This window comes from Equus asinus, chromosome 13 (assembly GCF_041296235.1).
Source record: "Equus asinus isolate D_3611 breed Donkey chromosome 13, EquAss-T2T_v2, whole genome shotgun sequence".
Taxonomy (NCBI): Eukaryota; Metazoa; Chordata; class Mammalia; order Perissodactyla; family Equidae; genus Equus; species Equus asinus.
In genome coordinates, this window is record NC_091802.1 from 39,866,704 (window position 1) to 39,890,288 (window position 23,585).

Consider the following 23,585-nt stretch of genomic DNA (forward strand, 5'->3'; position numbering starts at 1 on the left):
ATACTGATTCTATCTCTGAAGGCATTCAGAATGCCTTCTACTTTCAAATTGTCTACGAATTTGTTAAGCATCAGGATCCTTAACCATCTAATTTGTAAAAATATCACACAGGACAGAATCTGTGCTATGCTATAGTGACCTTTCTCTGTTTGATGAGTATTATCAATATGCACTCCTGTAGGTGCACTAATAACTTAGCTCACGCATTTTGCATGTCTTCATTACGGTCCAAAGAAAATACACTGATTTCTTTCATTAGTGACAAATGTCTTGCCAAAGTCAATATCAAAATCCCTCATCTATCCGTCTGGTAATCCTTAGCAAGAATGAAAATATGAGAATATTGAACCACGCCGGTTCCTATGATAATCTCTTCTTTTTAAATCCGTTCTAAAATCTTGGTAAGACTAGCATCATACCAGCCTGCACTTCGGGAGAGGTGATGGCCGGGGTGAAAAGACACATGAAGAGGGAAATGAGAATACAGGGAAAACAGTGTAGTGCTGCAACACCAAATCCTCGGGCTTCACTGTAGACAAGTGGTTTCTCCTTAGCCTTTCAGCTTAAGATGGGCCGGTGAGGCAAATCTGATGGAGCACAACGGCTTTAGAGATTTACCTTGATTCGTGATTTTACCAAGAAAACGAATGCAGTAAAATCTGCTTCAAACGTAGGTAGAAACGAGAAATCGAAAGAGAAAACCATGAAGCAGCTACAATGCCGCAGTAAAGCTGTGCAGGACGCCTTCCACTTGGAAAGCCCAAGATGGCCGGGGCAGGAACCGGAGGAGGCTTGCCGAGCGCCGCTCCCCTTGCCCGGGGCCTACCCAGGGGAAGTCAAGAGCCGCGCCACGCCCCCCACACGTCATGGATTTACGTAATCCCGCTTGCCCGCAAAGGTGCCGCAGGGCGCCAGTCCCGCCCCCAGCCCCGCCCTCTGGAAAGAGGAGCGGCTCGCCGCACGTGAAGCATGCTGGGACTAGCTCTGGAGCCTCCCGGCAGTCCCTGCGACGGGCGCGGTACGTAAGGAGCTGGCCGACGGCGGCCGCTCTCCGTAAGATGGCGGACCGGCGGCGCCAGCGCGCTTCGCAGGACACCGAAGACGAAGAGTCTGGTGCTTCGGGCTCAGACAGCGGCGGTTCCCCGGCGCGGGGCGGCGGGAGCTGCAGCGGCAGCGCTGGAGGCGGCGGGAGCGGCTCTCTGCCTTCCCAGCGCGGAGGCCGAGGCGGGGCCCTTCATTTGCGGCGGCTGGAGAGCGGGGGCGCCAAGAGCGCCGAGGAGTCGGAGTGTGTGAGTGCGCGCAGGCGGGGCGTAGGCGATGGTGGGAGGCTGCGAGTTGATGGTCGATGCCGGGGCATATTGTGTTAGAGAAGGGAGCTATCCCAGTGCGGTTTGCATCCGGAGCCCCAAGGGAAGAGGAGGGGTTGGGGGGTTTTAGGGGGCGGCAGAGCTGTCGCGGATGGAAAGCGGATGTTTATTCGGAAATTGGGGTTGGAGGTGAAGAGGCTAGACCTCCCTCGGTTGGTACTTGTTAAAGACGTACCTCTCCTCATCTCCCTTTTCAACCATTTTGTATTGAATCGTCCACTCTCTGCCGTCTGGAAATCACAGAACTAACCCGTGTCTTATTTCCTTCAGGAGAGTGAAGATGGCATCGAGGGCGATGGTGAGTAGCATCACGACGAGAGTTTTGCCCGTAAACTCAGGTCATCAACTTCCAGCAGTTGACGTCCCCTCGGCCTGTTAGGAATTGGGGGCGGGTGTCACAAAGTGGCTCTTGGTAGCGTAGCGCTTAAGAGAATACGTTTGAGCAGTAAGATCTTGGGCAAGTCACTCTCTGAGGCTGTTTCCCGTGTGTAAATGGAACTGTCCCATAGTTTGATGTCAGAATTAAATGAAAGTCTTAGCCTGACCTATAACAAGCAGTGGGGAAATGTAATTATAGTAATTTGTGTTGCATTTTTTCTTTATGTATTTCTGTTTTCTTTCAGCTGTTCTCTCAGATTATGAAAGTGCAGAAGACTCAGAAGTGAGTGTAATAGATTCTTTTTCCTATGGTGTAGGTCGCGGAATGTACTTTAAAAACATGTAGACGTGTACCATGACCTGCTTGTTACTCCTCTTGTGCATTCTTTATTTATGCTTCTGAAAAACTGCTACAAAAGGTCTTGTTCAGTTAGAGTGAGGGAAAGTTTTGGTGTAAGCCTCTTCAGGCCACATGTGTTGCACTGTTAAAAGGTGGTTTTTCACCGTATCTGAAGAAAGTAAGATTCTAAATAAGAGAATGAGAACATCCTGAAGCCCTTCACAGGACGTTTGACAGTTTATTTTATGCTGCCTAAGTAGTGAAGCCATCTGGTTGCATATTTTTTTTCCACATGTATCTGAAGACCTCGAAGGGGTGGGATTCTGAGTGGTTTGTGCCAGAAACATCCCTCAGTTTAAAGATGGGGCTTTCTCTGTGTCTGGGAGAAAGATTCCCTAAGCCAGTCTTTTGTTAGCTTACTTGTTTTGATTGGATGAACTGCTAGAGGTGCTATCAGAATGACTGTTTGCTGGAGTTGTTAAATGAAGTCCTGAGTTCTGGATTTTGGTCTTGGGGTTATATCCAGGGAAATTGGATTGTGGATTTTCTGTAAATTTTATTGAACTGTTACTACATATTAAAACTTCATTAAGCCCTGGAGATGCAACAATGAACACTGTAACAAAATTCCCATCTTTAGGAATGTTACAACTTAGGAAGTCACAGATATTCAGACAGTCAAAGGACTTAGTGACAACTGCTGGAGGATAGGGTTAAGTAGGGTGTGGATGGCTGGGTACTGAATCCATCTTAGGCAGTCAGAAAGGAATAAGTTGGAGTTAGCCAGGCAAACTGTGTTCTAGGCAGAGGGAACAACAGCTGGGAAAGTCCAGAGATAGGAGAGAAATTGAATGTTTGGAAAGTTGAAAGTAGTTTGATATGGCTGGAATATTGTTGGTACAAGGTGGATACAAGAAATAAAGGCAGATAATGAGCAGAGGCCAGATCATGAAGGTTCTTACTTGTGCTTTCTCTTTTTTTTTAAGATTTTATTTTTCCTTTTTCTCCCCAAAGCCCCCTGGGTACATAGTTATATATTTTTAGTTGTGAGTCCTTCTAGTTGTGGCATGTGGGGTGCTGCCTCAGCGTGGCCTCACAAGCGGTGCCGTGTCCGCGCCTAGGATCCGAACCGGCGAAACCCTGGGCCACTGCAGCGGAGCGTGCGAACTTAACCACTCGGCCACAGGGCCGGTGCCCGATTGTTCTTTCTCTTTCTTGAGTACCTGCTCTATGCCAGGAGCTGTATTAGGCACTGGAATAAAAGGCAAACATGATTCTGCCCTCATTGAATTTATATTCTGTGTCAGAGGGAGAAAATAGACAGTTAAAAAGTAATTACAGTAATGTTTGGTGAGTGCCATGATATTGGAAGCATAGGGTGCTTTGGGAACACTGAGAAGAAGGGCTAGAAGGGATGGACTGCGTGACGAGTTGGAGGATGTGAAAAGTTTAGTATGACGGTTGGTAAGTGATGAGTCCGAGTCTAAATCTTAAAGTACCTTATAAGCCAGGTTAAAAAGTATTTGGATTTTGGGGCTGGCCCCATGGCCGAGTGGTTAAGTTCGCACGCTCCGCTGCAGGCAGCCCAGTATTTTGTTGGTTCAAATCCTGGGCGCAGACATGGCACTGCTCATCAAAGCACGCTGAGGCAGCGTCCCACATGCCACAACGAGAAGGACCCACAACGAAGAATACACAACTATGTACCGGGGGTCTTTGGGGAGAAAAAGGAAAAAAATAAAATCTTTAAAAGAAAAAAATATTTGGATTTTATTCTAAGGAAGTGAAGGAGTATAACAGGGTTTTAAATAAGAGTGTGATAAGGATTAGACTTAACTTTTAAAGCAGTTTGTCAGATCCAAGGGACATATGCATCAGGAAATCCAGTAGGCCAGTCCTCCTGAAATAGAATCTTACAGATGGAGGAAGAACTCGGGCGTTTATATGTTAACAAGTTCCCAGGGTGATGCTTGTGCACAGTAAAATTTGAGAATTATTATTTTTGTTTTTTTGGGTCTTTTTACTATATATTTTTAAATTTAAAATTTTTTTTTTTTTTTGAGGAAGATTAGCCCTGAGCTAACTGCTATCAATCCTCCTCGTTTTGCTGAGGAAGACTGGCCCTGAGCTAACATCTGTGCCCATCTTCCTCTGCTTTATGTGTGGGACGCCTACCACAGGATGGCTTAGCAAGCGGTGCCATGTCCAAACCAGGGATCCAAAGTGGCGAAACCCGGGCCGCCAAAGGAATGTGCACAGTTAACCGCTGCACCACCAGGCTGGCCCCTAATTTTTGTTTTTGAGAAAGATTAGCCCTGAGCTAACATCTGTGCCAGTCTTCCTCTATTTTAAATGTGGGATGCCCGCCACAGCATGGCTTGACAGGCAGTACATAGGTCTGCACCCGGGATCTGAACCAGTGAACTTTTGGCTGCCAAAGTGTAATGTGCGAACTTAACTGTTGCACCACCGGGCAGGCCCCGAGAATTATTTTTTTAACAGTTATTTTGTCTGCAATGGGGAGAGTTGATTTGAGGGGAGCAAGATTAGAGCCAGAAAAGCTAGTTAAGAAAGCTATTCTGAGGGGCTGGCCCCATGGCCGAGTGGTTAGGTTCGCACACTCTGCTGCAGGCAGCCCAGTGTTTTGTGGGTTCGAATCTTGGGCGCGGACATGACACCGCTCATCGAGCCACACTGAGGTGGCATCCCACAGGCGACAACTAGAAGGACCCACAACTGAAATATACAACTATGTACCGGGGGCACTTTGGGGAGAAAAAGGAAAAGTAAAATCTTTAAAAAAATTTTAGGGGCTGGCCCCTTGGCTGACTGGTGAAGTTTGCGCGCTCCACTGCAGGCGGCCCAGTGTTTCGTTGGTTCGAATCCTGGGCGCAGACATGGCACTGCTCATCACAGCCCGCTGAGGCCACGTCCCACATGCCACAACGAGAAGGACCCACAACGAAGAATATACAACTATGTACTGGGGGGCTTTGGGGAGAAAAAGGAAAAAAATAAAATCTTTAAAAAAAAAAATTTTTTTAAAAGAGAGGTCTAGTTCTTCTCTGTTCAGTACACCAGCCAAATGTGGCTAAATTTAAATTAATTAAACTTAAATTAGGGGCCGACCCAGTGGCGCAGTGGTTAAGTGCACACGTTCCGCTTCTCGGTGGCCCAGGGTTCGCCAGTTCGGATCCCAGGTGCGGACATGGCACCACTCGGCAAGCCATGCTGTGGTAGACGTCCCACATATAAAGTAGAGGAAGATGGGCACAGATGTTAGCTCAGGGCCAGGCTTCCTCAGCAAAAAGAGGAGGATTGACAGTAATTAGCTCACGGCTAATCTTCCTCAAAACAAAACAAAACAAAAAACCAACAACAACAAAAAGCACTTAAATTAAAACTTAAGTTCCTCAGTTGCAATAGCCACATTTTAAGTACTAGATAGTTACATGTAGCTAGTTGCTGCTGTATTGGGCAGCATAGATGAAACATTTCCATCATCCCAGAAAGTCCTTTGGGAGAGCACCTGTCTAGGGTAGAGAAAAACTTTTTTTTTTTTTTAAAGATTTTATGTTTTTTCCTTTTTCTCCCCAATGTCCCCCAGTACATAGTTGTATATTCTTAGTTGTGGGTCCTTCTAGTTGTGGCATGTGGGATGCCTCCTCAGCATGGCTGGATGAGTGGTGCCATGTCTGCACCCAGGATTCAAACCGAGGAAACACTGGGCCGCCTGCAGCGGAGCGCGCGAGGAAAGCCGCCACTGGGTCGGCCCCTAATTTAAGTTTAATTAATTTAAATTTAGCCACATTTGGCTGGTGTACTGAACAGAGAAGAACTAGACCTCTCGGCCACGGGGCCGGCCCCAGAGAAACATTTTATATCCTGACTTTCATAGTAGTCCATTTCTTGCTTGTGTTTCTTCTCTGTTACTAACTGTATATACCTAGACATTACAGTTTAGTCTTACGTATTTCTTAAGATTTTCTGTCTCTTAGTCTCCAGATTAGTTTTTCGTCTCTTTCTTATCCTTACAACTTATCCTTTGAAAAGATTTTGATGGTTGCTCACTCATGGTACAACTCAGTGTGCTCCCTTTGTGTGTTGTATTTCCTGCAAATTTGTATTTCCAGATCCGTGGAAAGATAAATAGGAGTCAAAGAGTTTATCTTGAACAAAACTGACTGATGATCACCTAATTTCTTTTTTCTTTTTTCTTTTTGAGGAAGATTAGCCCTGAGCGAACATGTGCATTGAACTAACATTCGTGCCCATCTTCCTCTACTTTCTCTGTGGGACGCCTACCACAGCATGGCTTGCCAAGCAGTGCTATGTCCACACCTGGATCCGAACCAGTGAACCCCAGGCCACCAAAGCAGAACGTGTGCACTTAACCACTGCGCCACCAGGCTGGCCTGATCACCTAATTTTCTTTCCCTTATAAATCATTTGCTGTTTTGGGGGGGAGGGTTTTGAGGAAGATTAGCCCTGAGCTAACATCTGCTGCCAATCCTCTTTTTGCTGAGGAAGACTGGCCCTGAGCTAACATCCATGCCCTTCTTCCTCTACTTTATATGTGGGACACCTACCACAGCGTGGCTTGCCAAGCGGTGCCATGTCCGCACCCGGGATCCGAACCGGTGAACCCTGGGCCGCCAAAGCAGAACGTGTGCACTTAACTGCTGTGCCACCAGGGTGGCCCCGGTCATTTGCTGTTTTTGTCTAGATAGTCCCAATATATTTTCTCTAAGGCCCAGTAATTCTGTTAGAATTGTCTTGGTGTTGGTCATTCTGGGTCAGTGTTCACAGGTATTAGATGTGCTCTGTAGTATATCATGGAACCCTTATCCAAATAATTTCTTTGCCTCTCTTCAGTATTTGATCCTTTCTCACTAATCCTTTTTATCTTTCTCTTCATTTGTTTGTGATTTTTAAATACTTCTTTCCTTTTCACTTTTGTATTTTTCTTAAGGCGTTATTATTGTGTGTCCCTCTTGTGTTCCTTCTAGTTTTAGAGTTTGTATTTGAAATGATTTTTTTCTTTAATTTCTGATACCTTCCTGAGTTCTTTCATTTCATTTTTGAGTTTTTCCAGTTCTGATTGATGTTCTGTCTTATATACTTTTTTTAAAATGTCTTTTTAGCTCATTTTGAAATAGAAGTTACAATTTTGATATATGTGCATGTCTTTCTGAAATGCTTTCATTGTAGGAATGGTTTTCTACTTATTTTTTTCCTCATAAGTTTCTGTGGGATTTGATCTCTGTATTTTTCTGTCGTTGATTTTTGTGTAAAATCAGTTTTCCTGATCTTTTAGAAGGAAGTGTGGCTCAGAGTAGCTTTTTCTAACTTAATAAAGCTCCTTCTGTTCTTCTCTTACAGCAGTAAAAAAATATGGTGGCTTGCTTTCTGAGATTTCCTGCTTTCGTTCCCTTCCCTAACCTGTTTTGAACTTTCTCTTTCCTTTATTCCTTTTGTCACTCTCCTCCTTAATTTCATTCTCCTCTCAACAGTTTCTCTTCAGTGTGGGACCCTATCCTAGAAGGGAACCCTGGCAGCCAGGTCAGTTTCAAGATTTCAGAGCAGTTAGCTTCTTCAGGTCCCTGCAGAACCCTTGTGCTCACATGCTATTGGTGACAGTAAAACCCCTCCTAGTTAGTTTCACCTGTTGTTCTTAGTTTTGCCTTCTGTTGAATACCTGTTGATTAGTTCACAGTTCTCCTGTTTTCAGGTCTATTTACTACTCTCTGCTTCCTGCCGTTACTGACAGCAATCTGACGCAGATCCTGTGGCTGTTGGTGCTTTGTTCTTATGTGCTTGTATTTTGGGGTCTGGGGGATATCTTTAACCTAGTTTGGTTGTAAATGTTGTCCAGAGGGCTTTGATTTTGCTGTCTAGAAGATCTTACTTCATGTGGAGGTTTGACATCAAAAGCTACACTGCTATTTTCCCAGAATCCTCCAAGGAAAGTTTCAAAAGAAATTTGACTCTGAAAGGGGGGCTAGAGAGATGGTAGCTGGAATGGAGGCTATGAGGTAAAGAGAGGGTTTGGTGGTTATTTTTTAAAGTTGGAGAATCAAGTATGGTTAAAGATTGAAGGAACAAGTAGAAAGGGAAAGAAAAGGGAGGAGGTGGGTAATAAGTGTGCTAGTGTCCTTAACTGAGTTTGTGAGAAGAAATAGGAACCAGACAAGGGAAACATCAACCGTTGTAATTATAGAGAGGTGGGAAGAAAAGGTGTGTGGGGAGGAAGCTGTGTTTCCTTCTTTGTTTGGTTTTCCTTGTGAAATAAAAGGAAAGACATTAAGAAGGGTGGTTGGGGTTGGGGTGGGGTAGGAATTGTGAGACTAAAGGAGGTTTGAGTAGCTGAGATTGGAGGTGGCCCTGATGTGTTAAGTTTTATGATTTTTTTTTTTTTGAAGTACCTTTGGTGGTGATCAGTGGTCTGGTTGTAGGCCTAGAAAAAGCATATATTTTAGTTGGTCCAGTCCTGGTACTTGGGAGTAGCAAGGGACTTGAGGGTGTTACTGGTAGTGATTGAAATGAATGGGCCGCGGAGACTAGAGAGAGGAAATTGAATGTGGGAAAGGACTGATTGATCGGGAGAAGGTGGAAAGGTCAAGGGAGTGGATGTCTTAAGAAGTTGGAGGGGCCGGTGCAGTGGCGCAGCGGTTAAGTTTGCATGTTCTGCTTCTCAGCGGCCCAGGGTTCGCCAGTTCGGATCCCAGGTGCAGACATGGCACCGCTTGGCAAAAGCCATGCTGTGGTAGGCGTCCCACATATAAAGTAGAGGAAGATGGGCATGGATGTTAGCTCAGGGCCAGTCTTCCTCAGCAAAAACAGAGGAAGATTGGCAGTAGATAGCTGAGGGCTAATCTTCCTCAAAAAAAAAAAAAAAAAAATAGAAGCGACGTTGAGAACGAGGAAGACACCAGCTCCAACTCTTACTCTGAAATATGTAAGGAGTGGAAGAATGAGCTAAACCTCTGCATGCGAATTCTGCCGGGGAAGCAGTTGCTTCAGGGGAGAGCTGGCTTTAGAATTGGGAAGAGTGTTCGCTGAATAGTAGAATCAGCAGAGGAGCTCTCTCTGGAATAGGGTTTTGATATCAGCCCTTAGCCAAAGCAAGGGCATGTTTATAGGGATATGTGACCCTATGGTAACACCTTGGCTTCAATTAGACCAGACTTTGACTCTAATTTGGAGTCTCCTCAGCAGTATGCTATTAGTGTCTTTCTGTCCTGTCCTAGAAACAAAATTAGTTCTCATTTGGAATAAAAGAGTTGCCTCATTTGACATTCCACCACAGACCAGAGAGGGTGGGGCATAAAACAAAGTTCCCTCATTAATCATGCTGTGATGCTATTTTAGGATGTTTGAATTCAGTCACTGTTTGGGGGCTGGGGGGCGGGTAGTGTGTAATGAATTAAGGTCACATGTACACACCAAGCAGGATTCTTGCAATGTCTGCTTCGGAACCTCCAGGGAACATAGGATCAAAGAAAGAACTGAGGGGCCAGCCCAGTGGCACATTGGTTAAGTTCGCACGTTCCGCTTCTCTGCGGCCCAGGGTTCGCTGGTTCGGATCTGGGGTGCGTACATGGCACCGCTTGGCAAAAGCCATGCTGTGGAAAGCATCCCACATATAAAGTAGAGGAAGATGGGCATGGATGTTAGCTCAGGGCCAGTCTTCCTCAGGAAAAAGAGGAGGATTGGCAGTAGTTAGCTCAGGGCTAATCTTCCTCAAGAAAAAAAAAAAAGAACTGAATGCTTACCACATACCTATCCCCTTCTCAGGAGGGAAAATTTCTTATGATTGAGAGAAAATGGGAAGAATCAAGGGTACTTGGTTGTTAAAAAGTTGTGGTGGGGGGGCCGGCCCTGTGGCCAAGTGGTTAAGTTTACTCACTCTGCTGTGGCAGCCCAGTGTTTTGCTGGTTTGAGTCCTGGGCGCGGACATGGCACCGCTCATCAAGCCATGTTGAGGTGGTATCCCACATGCCACAACTACAAGGACCCACAACTAAGAATATACAACTATGTACGGGGGGGCTTTGGGGAGAAAAAGGAAAAAAATAAAATCTTTAAAAAAAAAAAGTTGCGGGGGGCCGGCCCAGTGGTGCAGTGGTTAAGTTCACATGTTCCACTTCGGCAGCCTGGGGTTTGCCGCTTCGGATCCCGGGTGTGGACGTGACACCGCTTGGCAAGCCATGCTGTGGTAGGCATCCCACATATAAAGTAGAGGAAGATGGGCACAGATGCTAGCTCAGGGCCAGCCTTCCTCAACAAAAAGAGGAGGGTTGGCAGCAGATGTTAGCTCAGGGCTGATCTTCCTCAAAAAAAAAAAGTCGTGGATAAAGGCTTGATTCTCATAGTTTGGCTGTGGTCAAGCAGTCTCCCTCAATTCTGTGGGTTTCATAACAGATTCATCTTTCTGGAAATCCTAACCCAAAACACTTTGAGGCCTAAATACCCGGATGCTGAATAGGGAAGAATGGGAAAGAAGAATTAATTGGCTTATCTGGGCCAATCAGGCGGACTCAGCTCTGTTTGAAGAAAGGGCAGCAACTTTGAGCTTGAAAGTTTCTTGCTTTATCAGGAATCTCACAGAGAGTCTCTGATCAGATTCCTGGGTCTGGAGTTACAAGAGGGCCTGGTTCAGGTCAATGAGAACCCAGTAGGAGAATAAGAGCCCAGTGTACATATATTTACCAGGTTGCAGAGGTGTATTGTTACCCTGACATATTATGCCAGCAGTGGGGACTAGACCACCTTCCCTTGAACTTGTTTCTTTATGTTCTTACAGGTCTCTAAACCTATCTCCTTAGCCTGTAGTTCTCTGCCTCCTTAGATCCAAATCTTGGGAGGACGAGATAAGAGTAGCTCTGTTCTAAAGCCAGGCCCCCTAGCGTGAGCCTTAGCTGCTCCTTTTCCCTGCCTGGAACTAGCCAGACCTCTCTTACCTGATCCTTTCTAGTGGCCCCTATTTCCCTAGAGGATGCCCTAAGGACACCCTTTGTGTGGACAGACCCAACACTTTCTCTGTCACAGGCAGGATTATCTAATCTCGATGTGGTAAGAGAGGGAAGAAGATGGTGGAGAGGAGAGAGAGCAGTTGGGCTTTTTTTCATTTCTAAGAGGCAGTAGTTTTACAAGTTGTTCCCTAAGGTTTTCCAAGTCAAAATCTCATAATTACATAATTTTCGACAGTTGTTGGATAAAGGGATCTCATGCTGCAGAAAATTTAGTGTGCATATCATAGACATCAAAAATGTAAGCCACTATTTCCCAGCTTGAGGGTAAGTAGTGCCTTGGGAAGTCATGGAGTTATTTATTACAAGGAGTTTGCTAGCTCAGCTCTCATTCTCTTTAGACTAAATATCTATCTCCCACCTTTATGTACTGCTATTTTGAATATATATAAATTAATAAAATGTAAATATATTTTATAGTATTAAATGTATAGCAGTTGTTTTTCATTATGTATTTTCTCAGTCATGTATACTTTCTGGGGTATGTCTCATGGGAATCCATGAAAATATTAGATCCTAAAAGGGGTCTGAAAGGTTGGGAATCTTTGCTGTAAGCTGTTTTGTGATGAGAGAATTCACAACTTGAGTTAGAGTGTTGTTATTAGGCATTAATGTTTAAGAGAGAGTTCATGGAAAGGGAGAGAAATTATCAACAAAGATTAAGCTCCTTCTTTATGCTAGGCACTTTAAAGATTTTATTTTATTTTTTTTCCTTTTTCTCCCCAAAGCCCCCCAGTACATAGTTGTATATTCTTCATTGTGGGTCCTTCTAGTTGTGGCATGTGGGACGCTGCCTCAGCGTGGTTTGGTGAGCAGTCCCATGTCCGCACCCAGGATTCAAACCAACGGAACACTGGGCTGCCTGCAGCGGAGCGTGCGAACTTAACCACTTGGCCAGGGGGCCAGCCCCTATGCTAGGCACTTTAAAGCCTCCCATCCATATCCCTTGGGCTCTTTCCCCAGAGGCCGCCACTGTTTAGAGCTCTTTGCATATCTTCCTGGAAAACGTACATGGATCTATATAAGCACGTGTATGTGTGTATATATTTTTTAATGTGCTTTTTTAAATAGTGCCCTTATCCTCTAAAAATTTTAGGAAGAATATTGATGTATTTGCTTTTAATTCTTACATTGTAGTAAAAGTTTGTTGGAAAATATTTTCCTAAAGAATGGAAAGTAAATGAAATGCACCATTCAGATCTTATCTCCATAGCTGATGGGGAAATTTTTTTCAGGGTGAAGAAGGGGAATACAGTGAAGAGGAAAACTCCAAAGTGGAGCTGAAGTCAGAGGCCAATGATGCTGCTAATTCTTCAGCAAAGGAAGAGAAAGGAGAAGAAAAGCCTGACACCAAAGGCACTGTGACTGGAGAGAGGCAAAGTGGGGATGGACAGGTCAGTACCCACTCATTTGGGGGCTGGTATAGTGGCTTTTAACCTTGGAGGAAGTAAGGAGCCCTTTATATGTTCTCTAGGAGAGCACAGAGCCTGTGGAGAACAAACTGGGTAAAAAGGGCCCTAAGCATTTGGATGATGATGAAGATCGGAAGAACCCAGCATACATACCCCGGAAAGGACTCTTCTTTGAGCATGATCTTCGAGGGCAAACTCAGGAGGAAGAAGTCAGGTAACAGCCATTTTCTGCTATTTAGTATGTGTTTAGTATAGTAGTGTGTACTTACTATATGCCAGGACTTTGCTAAGTGCTATGTGTATTATCTCATTTACTACTCACAACATTTTAAGGTATGCATTATGATTCTCCCTCTTGTACAAATGAGAAAAGTGAGGCTTAGAATATTTGGTAACTCTTGGTGAAAGAGTTGGGGTCCAGACCCACACTTCCACTGCCTTCCTTAATCTGAGGCTCAAGGCCCCTGGGATATGAAGTGCTTGCATAGGCTGCCTTATAGGAGAGAGGTGTTTCCAAAGTGCCGAGTAGTTTGAAGTGAAGTCTTTCTTCATTTCTATTCCTGTTAGACTTGAGCCCATCAGACCTGCGGTGCTATGATTCACTCTTGCTTTTCGAAGGCCTGTTTTGTATAATCTGGGAAGATGGGGAGACTACATGAAGTTCCTACTGTTTCCCTGCCCAACCATGTATGTTTCATGAACATTTTTACTTGGCAGAGTCTCTCAACCTAAGACACTTTTCCCTGGTTTTATCCAGACCCAAGGGGCGTCAGCGAAAGCTGTGGAAGGATGAGGGTCGCTGGGAACACGATAAGTTTCGGGAAGACGAACAGGCTCCAAAGTCTCGACAGGAGCTCATTGCTCTTTATGGCTATGACATCCGCTCAGCTCACAACCCCGATGACATCAAACCGCGGAGAATCCGGAAACCCAGGTGAGGAAATTTGGGAGCCTACTCTGTTGGTATTTGTAGAAAGAACTCTGCTTTTAAAAATGCCTTACTAGCCCGTAATTGAATGGGTGAGGAATATGGTAAGTCCCTGACCCTCAGTTTATATGTCTACTGGTCCTTTTGTTATTTCTTTTCTTAAGACTTTCTCCATTCCATTTATTCAGGTTTGGGAGTCCTCCACAAAGAGATCCAAACTGGATTGGTGAGCGGCCGAACAAGTCCCATCGCCACCAAGGTCCTGGGGGCACCCTACCACCAAGAACATTTATCAATAAGAATGCTGCAGGGACTGGCCGCATGTCTGCTCCTAGGAGTTACTCTCGATCTGGGGGTTTCAAGGAAGGTCGTGCTGGTTTTAGGCCTATGGAGGCTGGTGGGCAGTATGGTGGCCGGTCTGGTGAGACTGTTAAACATGAGACTAGTTACCGGTCACGGCGCCTGGAGCAGACTCCTGTAAGGGATCCGTCTCCCGAAGCAGATGCTCAAGTGCTTGGCAGTCCTGAGAAGGAAGAGGCAGCCTCAGAGATAGCAGCTCCTGCTCCTGACACTGCACCACCGGCCCCTGATAGGCCTGTTGAGAAGAAATCTTATTCCCGGGCAAGAAGAACCAGAATCAAAGCTGGAGATGCTGTCAAGGTTGCAGAGGAGGTGCCCCCTCCACCCGAAGGGCTGACCCCAGCACCTTCAGTCCCAGAATCTACCCCTCCTCCACCTGCTAAGACTGGTAACTGGGAGCCTCCAGTGGATTCTAGTACAGGTGGACTTGAGCAAGACGTGGCACAACTAAATATAACCGAACAAAATTGGAGTCCAGGGCAGCCTTCATTCCTGCAACCACGTGAGCTTCGGGGTAGGTACCTTAGAGGTAATGACTAGCCTTTTTCCCTTTGTATCATCAGCTTAGTGGCATGTGACTTATATCTCTGAGGGAGCTGGTGATTGACGAATAACTACATTTTCATTAACTGAAAAAAACAGATGGATTCATAGGTATATTCTTCCAAAGACCTCAGAGCAATTTTATCTACCCCACTACTTTGCCTTCTATTAACTGATCAGTCATCAATATGGACCTCCTGAGTGCAGAATCATTTACCACTTTGTAGAAAAACTGGAAGAAAAAGGTAGTGTTCTTATTATTTGAGCTAATGGTTAAACATTTGAAGGCAGAAACATACTCATTTGAATTTGGATGAGTATCTTCTAATCTCTTTGAAGGTAAAACCTCTCTAATTTCCTTAATCTTCTAGAACCAGGCTGCCCAGTAGAACTTTCTGTAATGATGGTGCTTTTGAGGACTTGTAATGTGGTCAGAGTGACTGGGGAACTGATCTTTTAATTAATTGAAATTTAAGTAGCCACATGTGGCTAGTGGATATATTGGACAGCATAGTTCTAGAGACTAGGACCTATTTACCATCCCTCTTGTCCATTCTTCGTTGTCTTCCTCCAATCAGATAGTTCAAAGGATTTTTTCTTTAGTTTCTTTTTTTTTTTTGAGGAATATTAGCCCTAAGCTAACATTCGTTGCCAATTCTCCTCTTTTTGCTGAAGAAGGCTGGCCTTGAGCTAATATCCGTGCCCATCTTCCTCTACTTTCTATGTGGGACACCTACCACAGCATGGTTTGCCAAGCCATGCCATGTCTGCACCCAGGATCCAAACCGGCAAACCCTGGACTGCCAAAGCAGAACGGGCGCACTTAACCACTGCACCACTGGGCCAGCCCCTCTTTAGTTTCTGAAGTCTTAATTTGAATTTAAAGATTAGAAATCCTCGTTTGGACTGGGAGTTTCAGCATCCTTCTCTGATGTGCGTGATTTTTGAAAACCAAAAATGATGGTAGTCTAAATGGGACCTGGAATTGATCTTTGGATAGAGGAGTACAACTCCTACCAATATCTTATTACCGTTGGAAGATAGTCTCTAGAATATTTCTTTTTTGTCTTTAGTCATTTTCAGCCAGAGGGGAATCTCTTCCTACACTTGAAGCCCAGACTTCTGTGGTCAGGAATAATCACGTGGATTTAGAGAACAGTCCTCCCCTGTCCCGTTGTTGCTCAGAAACTTTGGGGCTGAGATTTTTTCAATATGTTTGATAATGTAATATGCTAATTATAACCTCCCAGGGATTCTTTTTTTTTTTTTTTTTTAAGATTTTATTTTTTCCTTTTTCTCCCCAAAGCCCCCCCGGTACATAGTTGTGTATTCTCCGTTGTGGGTTCTTCTAGCTGTGGCACGTGGGACGCCGCCTCAGCGTGGTCCGATGAGCAGTGCCATGTCCGCGCCCAGGATTCGAACCAACGAAACACTGGGCCGCCTGCAGCGGAGCGAGCGAACTTAACCACTCGGCCACGGGGCCAGCCCCCCAGGGATTCTTTTTTTTAAGATTTTTCCTTTTTCGCCCAAAGCCCCTTGGTACATAGTTGTGTATTTTCAGTTGTGGGTCCTTCTAGTTGTGGCATATGGGACGCTGCCTCAGCATGGCTTGATGAGTGGTGCCGTGTCCGGACCCAGGACTTGAACTGACAAAACCCTGGGTTGCCGCAGCGGGGTTCGTGAACTTAACCACTCGGCCATGGGGCCAGCCCTCCTCCCAGGGATTCTATACAGGGAAGTATGTGGTGGGAAAAATTTGAACTTGGATTTTCTCACTGAAGTAATTTTTTTCATGTTATTGCTATATTAAGGTGGCAGGCAGTGGGGGCAAATTTCCAGATGCTGGTGTTGACAGGAAGCAGAGATAATTTAAAAGAAGAAAGTTATTCCCCATGTTGGATTCTTCAACCTGTCATTTTCTTGATGCTATCTTTAGTCCCACTCACATGTGTCTGCTCTGCAGCAGTGACTTTTTTGGTGTATTACAGGTATGCCTAACCACATACACATGGGAGCAGGACCTCCACCTCAGTTTAACCGGATGGAAGAAATGGTACAGAAAGGGAAAAGTGGGTAGATGGGGAGGGGGCTGCATGTAATAGCTTATGCACTGTTTAAACCAAGATACAGTCTTGAAGTCAGTTTTCCTATTGTTTACCCATGTTTCTTTTAATTTGGGTCTCCAGAAAGTTAGGATAGAGGGGTTAGGTGATTCAGATCTTGGTGTTTTTCAATGGTTTTTCACTTCATTTTGCAAATGCTTTTTAAAGACTTGCCATGTCCCAAGTAAGTGTTTTGCAGCACCTAAAGGAAGGTGCTATGCACCTAAAGGAGGCTTGATACAAGAGTCAGCCCTCTGGAAGTCTTCTTGCTCAGACCTCTTTATTTCAGGGTGTCCAGGGTGGGCGAGCCAAACGCTATTCATCTCAGCGGCAAAGACCTGTGCCAGAGCCCCCTGCCCCTCCTGTGCACATCAGTATCATGGAGGGACATTACTATGATGCACGTGAGTTTTTTTCTTATTGTTGGGGTACCTTTCTTGGCAGGGTGAAGTGAACTAAGAGGCCAGCCTCCTGCCTCCTGAATTTCTCTTCTGACCTCTCACAGTGGTTATCATTGTCTGGTTGCTGTTTTCTTCACATGGAAAGTTGAGAACATCTTTTAAAGAGCTTGGGGGACAAGGAGACTTGTCTGTGTGATATGAAGAGTGAGGGTTTATGAGAGTCCCAATGTGATATCTTACAGTGCAGTTCCAGGGACCAATCTATACCCATGGTGACAGCCCTGCCCCACTGCCTCCTCAGGGCATGATTGTGCAGCCAGAAATGCACCTTCCCCACCCAGGTAAGCTTTGCACCTCTGCTTGTATGCTTCCAGTACGGGAGAATGTGTGTTTGGGGCTTCACAGATCCCATCCTCTTGAGCTCTGTGCTGCTTGCCTATGAGTCTAGCCACTCTTGCTGCTTGGGCAACAAACTCCTCTTGGGTCCATCCTGAGGACTTCCATCCTGAGCCTGTTTGTGCTGAGCAGCCCAGCCAGGCCATCCCATGGAAATGGTGTTATCTTCTATTTCAATTTTTGTTTTCCTCCTCTTGTCCAGGTTTACATCCCCACCAGACACCGGCGCCTCTGCCCAATCCAGGTCTCTATCCCCCACCCGTGTCCATGTCTCCAGGACAGCCACCACCTCAGCAGTTGCTTGCTCCTACTTACTTTTCTGCTCCAGGAGTCATGAACTTTGGTAATCCCAGTTACCCTTATGCTCCAGGGGCACTGCCTCCCCCACCACCGCCTCATCTGTATCCTAATACACAGGTGAGATGGCTAATGAGCAGATTTTTCTAGGTACACATCCTTTAAATCAGAGAGGAATGTGGTATGGGGAGGACACTCAAGGAATTGGAGAGAACATTTCAATGCCACTGATTTACATGTGGCGCCAGGACGCCTCTTGGTGGTGTGGAGCTGGAAATGCAGCTTACGTAATGCCCATCATCCATTTACTCTCTTCTGTTTCTTTGATGGTGTTTTGTTCAAGTGGTTTGGTACATCTTAGGTGGTCACGTCTTCATATTTATTCACCTGCATATAAAGAAACTGTATGGTGCTTAACAGCCCTACCCCTCCCTGTACTGCTTCACTCCCAGCGGGTTGACACCATCTGGTATCTGGAGTGTCACCACTAAGCTCAGCCTCTTCCATTTGTCAGTTGATGATAGGAATTAGAGAAAGCTGGGCAGTACTTTGAAGAAGTAGGAACCAGAGCATAATTATGACATTATTAAGGCAGAAATGAATAATCACTTTATTTTAAAGAGGGGCACTTAGAGAATTAAAAAATTATAAATTCCCTAACACTCTTACTTTTGTGCCTTAATAGTGTTTCCTGTTCTTCATAGTATGGATGAATTAATTCCTGACTTTTTCTTCTGGCTTATTGGGGTCCCAGGCCCCATCGCAGGTGTATGGAGGAGTGACCTACTATAACCCTGCCCAGCAGCAGGTGCAGCCAAAGCCCTCCCCACCCCGGAGGACTCCCCAGCCAGTCACCATCAAGCCCCCACCACCTGAGGTATGAGAGCTCCTTCCTATGCTTAGAGCACATCCTACTCAGTGGGTTTTCCTTTTCCCCAGAAGATTGCATTCCTTTTCTGGGTGTGTTTCTGTGGAAAACAGTCTTTTTTTATGACCTGATAACAAATTCCAACTTTATTATTTCAGGTTGTAAGCAGGGGTTCCAGTTAATATGAGTTTCTGAATATTTTAAATCTAACATCATATAAAAGTAAGTGAATAACTTACCATGACTCTTACAACGTTCATTTTTTCCCCCAGCATTCTTAAAACTAATGCTTAACAAACAAACAATTGTCTGATTTTTTAAGTTATAATCATGGGATGTCTTGGGGGAAGTCTCAAAGGAGCCCCAAAATTTGCCAGCTTCTTTGTTTTGCGAATGCATTGAGCAGGGCTGAAGTAGAAACCATTGATAACTTGGCAGAATTTCATTTGGGAAGCTGCAAGGAAAAAATGCAGGAGGGCGTTTTTTTATTGAGGAGAGGGGAAATCTAAATTTGAGGTGCTAGAACAGAGCCAATTCTAAAGGTCATGGAGGACAAAGACCATGGGAGTTTTGTTGTTGTTTTGGTTTGGTTCTTTAGGAACATTAATAAAACACGTTATTTAGAAGTGTAGCTGTTTTTTTTTTTTTTTTAAGATTTTATTTTTCCTTTTCTTCCCCAAAGTCCCCCGGTACATAATTGTGTGTTTTTAGTTGTGGGTCCTTCCAGTTGTGGCATGTGGGACGCCGCCTCAGCGTGGCCTGATGAGCAGTGCCATGTCCGCGCCCAGGATTCAAACCGGCGAAACCCTGGGCCGCTGCAGCAGAGTGCATGAACTTAACCACTCGGCCACAGGGCCGGCCCCATAGAAGTGTAGCTTTTTGAAAACAACTTGGAAATGCCTAGAAGGTCCATTAATAATTTGGTGGTTCTTCCCTTTTTCCCACCCCTTTCAGAACAGCAGAGGTGAGAACCCAGGAGAGAAGAGAAATACAACTGGCTGTCTGCTACCAGGAGGGCTTCAGAGATAAGGGCTTGCTCCTACTGGCAAGCAGCTGAATGAGGAGAACCCCTGCCTTTCTCTGAGGACAGGCTTTTTTGGAGAAAGGGAGAAACAAGTGGACTTCTTCCCATCTCCACTCTGTACTTGAGTTGGCTGTGCTCAGAGGAGCAGAGATCCAGACAGCCCAGGCTTCTAGCTCTGCATCTAGAAGCCCATGTGTTTTGCTCTTCTACACTTTCTCCTGGGAAATTCAAGTGTCTTCTGCTCCCAGGGAAGCTCTTTCCTGTTTGTTTTGTTTTCTGAGATGTTCGTTTTTAAAGCCTGGCTTGCTATTCTTAACTTAATATTCTTTTAGTTTCTTTCTCTCTGTCTGTCTCTTTTTCTCTCTCAGCTTTTAAATGAGACAAGTTCTTCCTTCTGGTTTGCTAGCTCTTCTGGGTTCCCTTTTGACTCTCTCCTGCATCCCAGATAATTGAGAATGCACCAGCTAGTCTTCTCCCACTAAGTCTACAAAGAGCTGGCCTTTCATTTTTGGTTGGTTTTGTTATTGTATACTTGGATTTTCTTAACTTCTTTAACCCTATGGAAACATAGCTGTTTGCACAGTGTCCTATTATGGAGAAAAGCTCAAAGTTTGTGGTAGGAGCCTTTATTCTTGCCTTTGGTTTCTAGGAGTCTGAGCCTCTATCAGTCCCTGTACTCTGGTCGGCTTCAGTGTTCTGTTGAGGGAAAAGTCTCTACTGTGGGGAGAGAAGGCAAACCAGATGCTTTGATGAGAAAGGAAGGGTAGAGTTGAGAGCCTTTGCATCTTAGGGATATGTATTCACACAGTCCTCGGGGCTCAGTCTTTGAGGTAAGTGGAATTAGAGGGCCGTGCTCCTCTCCTTTCCATCCCTCCTACCACACCCCGTTTCCAGTTGCTGTGGACCAATGCATCTCTAGAGGCAGATATTACCCAGCAAGCACTCTCTCCTGTCCTTTGCAATTGCTCTTCATGTCTTTCCTGCTACAAATGTTTTAGATGTTACTACCTTATTTTTCCCAAGTTCTATTTTTGTCCTTGGAAACAGAAGAAGATACCACACCTGGGCTTAAGGCCTAAGGAAGCCGGTCACTTTTGGGGCAAGGGCTCCTCCCTCCCTCCTTCCCTTCCATGGCATTGAACCACTTCCCTGATGCCTCTGCGGAAGAGATTACTGTTACTGCAGCACTTGTGTCTGCCAGGGGTAACTTGGCCCCTGTCCCTGTCCTTCTACAGAATCTGAGGGAGAAGGTGGCGGCTGTGTCTCTCCCGAAGTAGTGTCACTGTATTTCTATTCCTTCTCTCCAGCAGCTGGCCTGACCACTCTTAGTCACAGGTGTGGGATGGGGAGAGGGGAGAGGCACTCAAGCTGTAACCCCCAAGGAGGAAATACCTAAAACATTCTTCTAGGGGTAGCTGGTGGTTGTGCCTTTTGTAGGCTGTTCCCTTTGCCTTAAACCTGAAGATGTCTCCTCAAGCCTGTGGGCAGCATGCCCAGATTCCCAGACCTTAAGACACTGTGACAGTTGTCTCTGTTGGTCCACTGTGTTTCATTGCAAAGATTTTTCCGTGTGTGTTGTTTTTTGTTACTGTTTTAAAGGGTGCACATTTGTGATCAGCATTGTGACTTGGAAATAATAAAATTTAGACTGTAAACTTGGCTCGTTTGCTAGTGTTTTGCATGAATCTTGATTTGGGAGGGAGGGAAGAGGGCTCTGATCCCCCAGAGTCACATTTACTACTCGAGCCAGGTCAGACTTGTGAAGTGGAAGCCCAAAGAAGTGAGGAGCGCCTTTGAGGCCATAAGTGTGCCTGCACTCCCCATCAGTTATCTTTCCTAACCACCTTGCCATATAGATACCAGGATATCACGAGTCCCTTAGATTGGAAGTATCAAGGACAGAAAAACTGGTGAGATGCTGCTTACCCACATGAACATCTAAGCATCCCTCATGCCTGCCTTTGTGTTTGACAAGTAAGTTTACCAGGGTAATTTATCAGGTGTCAATACAACTCTCACCAGGAACTGGGTGAGGAGAAGGTGTAGGTAGCTAGCTTTTTTTCTTTTCTTTCTTGAGGAAGATAAGCCCTGAGCTAACATCCACTGCTAACCCTCTTTGCTGAGGGAGATTGGCCCCAAGCTAACATCTGTGCCCATCTTCCTCTATTTTATATGTGGGATGTCTACAACAGCATGGCTTGATAAGTGGTGCATAGGTCCATGCCCGGGATCTGAACCCTCGAACTCTGGGCTGTTGAAGCAGAGTGTGCCAACTTGACTGCTATGCCACTGGGCTGGCCCCTATCTTTCTTGAAAAGTAAAGATGTTGGCACTGAAGTATTCAGGACAGTCTAAGAGAGGCTCCTATCAATCTTAGTACAGGTATAGAGGAGGGGCAATTGAAAGACCACCAGCTGGGCTCATTCTGCTGGTTACCTAGGCCACTTGGCCTCCATGTGTACAGGGCAGTTCCTAGCTTTGAGTTGACTGTTTCTTCCTCCAGGTCCTTGGTGGGGTGGAAGTTGACTACAGAGGCTGTCCCTGGTACGGGAGAGCAGTTGAGTTTAATGTGGAGCTGGCAGCATCTGTTCTTGGGTCCCACAAATCCTTGTACAATGGGGGCATGGGCATCGTGGTGCATCTTAAAATGACAGTTGCAACTCTTCCTACACCACTTGGTACTGCTGCTACACCCAGAGGACCGTGACTCTCCTGACCCCCATCCCTAATTTCTCTTCAAGTCAAGTCATGTTGCTTCCTTTCTCCTCCCCCACAGGGTGATGGGTAACTATGGGCCTGATCTCTGAGGTCATGCAAAGAATGCCAGCCAGCCTTGGGGGTGGGTTACTAGTAGGAGGAATGAGTATGTTAAGATGCTTCCTCCCTCACCCCTGCCTCTTGCTTCCCCAGTCCTGCAGTTAGATCCCATTGCTCTCTGTTGCCCTGGTAACCAGCTCAGCAAGAAGAAACTCAAGCTCAGCAAAGCCCCCAGGTTCTCTCTGCCCCTCGCCCCAGTCTGCCTCTCGGTGGGCAAAAAGAAGGGGAGTCTAAGGGGCAGACGGATCATCCTTGGGTAGCCCTGCCCAATCCTCTTCTAGAAGTCCATGGGCTGGGCTCTCAGTTAAAGATTTTTGCCCTGATCTCCTCACAGTTCTGAATCATACCCTCTCCCTCTACTTCTTCCATGATGCCCTGCCAACCCCCGTCCCCCTTGTGGTCAGCACACAAGCTTAACTTGTGGACAACTGAGAACAGCAAGGTCTTAGAATCTCAAAGTTGTCTGCCAGCATCTCCAGCCACTTGGGTTGGGTTGTCCCTCTAGGGCAGTGATTTTCAACCCTGGCTATTTGAATCACTTAGGCATCTTTTAAAAAATACCGTAAACTTTGGCCCCACCTCAAAGATCGGATTTAATTGATTTGGGGTGTGGCCTGGGCATCAAGTGTTTCTGAGAAGTTCCCCCAGGGTTCCAGCATGCAGTTAGGGTGAGAACTACTGCTGCTCTACAAGGACCATGACTTGAGGCTGGCTTTCCTCTCTGATCCAAGGTCTAGAAATTAGTGTCTGCCTGATATCCTTGAGTAATTGGAGGGGTGCTGGAGTCCTTCTCCCCAAGCTTCCAGTTTCCAGAAGTCTCTCTGCCCCTTTTATTTCCACCCCCCCACACCCTCCACACTCCCAAATTCTTCCCCCTTCCTAACCGACAATCCCAAATCCTGCCCAGAGAGGAGGTTACCAAGGCAACCAGCTTAATCTGGTAACTGTGGCATGTGCTGGGAGTAGAGCCCTCCCCTCTTCTTATTCGGTTCATAAAATGCCTGGGGAGCACCAAACCACTCCAGCTAGTTTCACTCTTAACCCCAGTGATATTGGGGTATCCAATAAAGGGAACCCAAGAAACTGATACTCAAATCTCTATTCCAGCTTCTTAGCCAAAATTGTGCTCTCTCTTTTTCACTGTCCCCTTTCCAAATCCACAAACAGATGGGTGTGCAAATCTTTATTTCTGTGAACACATGCTCTAGCACATAGGACCAGATATACACACACAGTGACACATGTGTAGTACACACCCTGTTCAGTTCTAACACCACTCCCAGCCTTTAGCATTCCTGTCCCTGCCTGGTTGGTGCACAG

The 23,585-nt window shown here is 45.7% G+C and overlaps 1 protein-coding gene across 1 annotated transcript; it reads left to right on the top strand.

Annotated features, from left to right (window-relative positions):
• The first annotated feature begins 969 nt into the window (after nucleotides 1-969).
• On the top strand, nucleotides 970-21,107 carry CASC3 (CASC3 exon junction complex subunit). The gene is made up of 14 exons (XM_014833718.3): nucleotides 970-1,289; nucleotides 1,638-1,665; nucleotides 1,991-2,028; nucleotides 12,353-12,511; nucleotides 12,592-12,743; nucleotides 13,287-13,463; nucleotides 13,646-14,331; nucleotides 16,349-16,413; nucleotides 16,752-16,866; nucleotides 17,106-17,204; nucleotides 17,462-17,676; nucleotides 18,311-18,433; nucleotides 18,583-18,646; nucleotides 19,379-21,107. Exons 1-13 carry the CDS (start codon nucleotides 1,059-1,061, stop codon nucleotides 18,604-18,606), a joined length of 2,112 nt encoding a protein of 703 aa, XP_014689204.1. The 5' UTR covers nucleotides 970-1,058; the 3' UTR covers nucleotides 18,607-18,646; nucleotides 19,379-21,107.
• Nucleotides 21,108-23,585: the final 2,478 nt, after the last annotated feature.

Bases quoted from the DNA above. Each gene is read 5' to 3' on its own strand.
- CASC3 (XM_014833718.3), top strand. From the start codon at position 1,059: ATGGCGGACCGGCGGCGCCAGCGCGCTTCGCAGGACACCGAAGACGAA. The intron at 16,414-16,751 runs GTACAGAAAGGG...TCTTTATTTCAG, and splicing joins TTAACCGGATGGAAGAAATG to GGTGTCCAGGGTGGGCGAGC. The intron at 17,677-18,310 runs GTGAGATGGCTA...TTGGGGTCCCAG, and splicing joins ATCTGTATCCTAATACACAG to GCCCCATCGCAGGTGTATGG.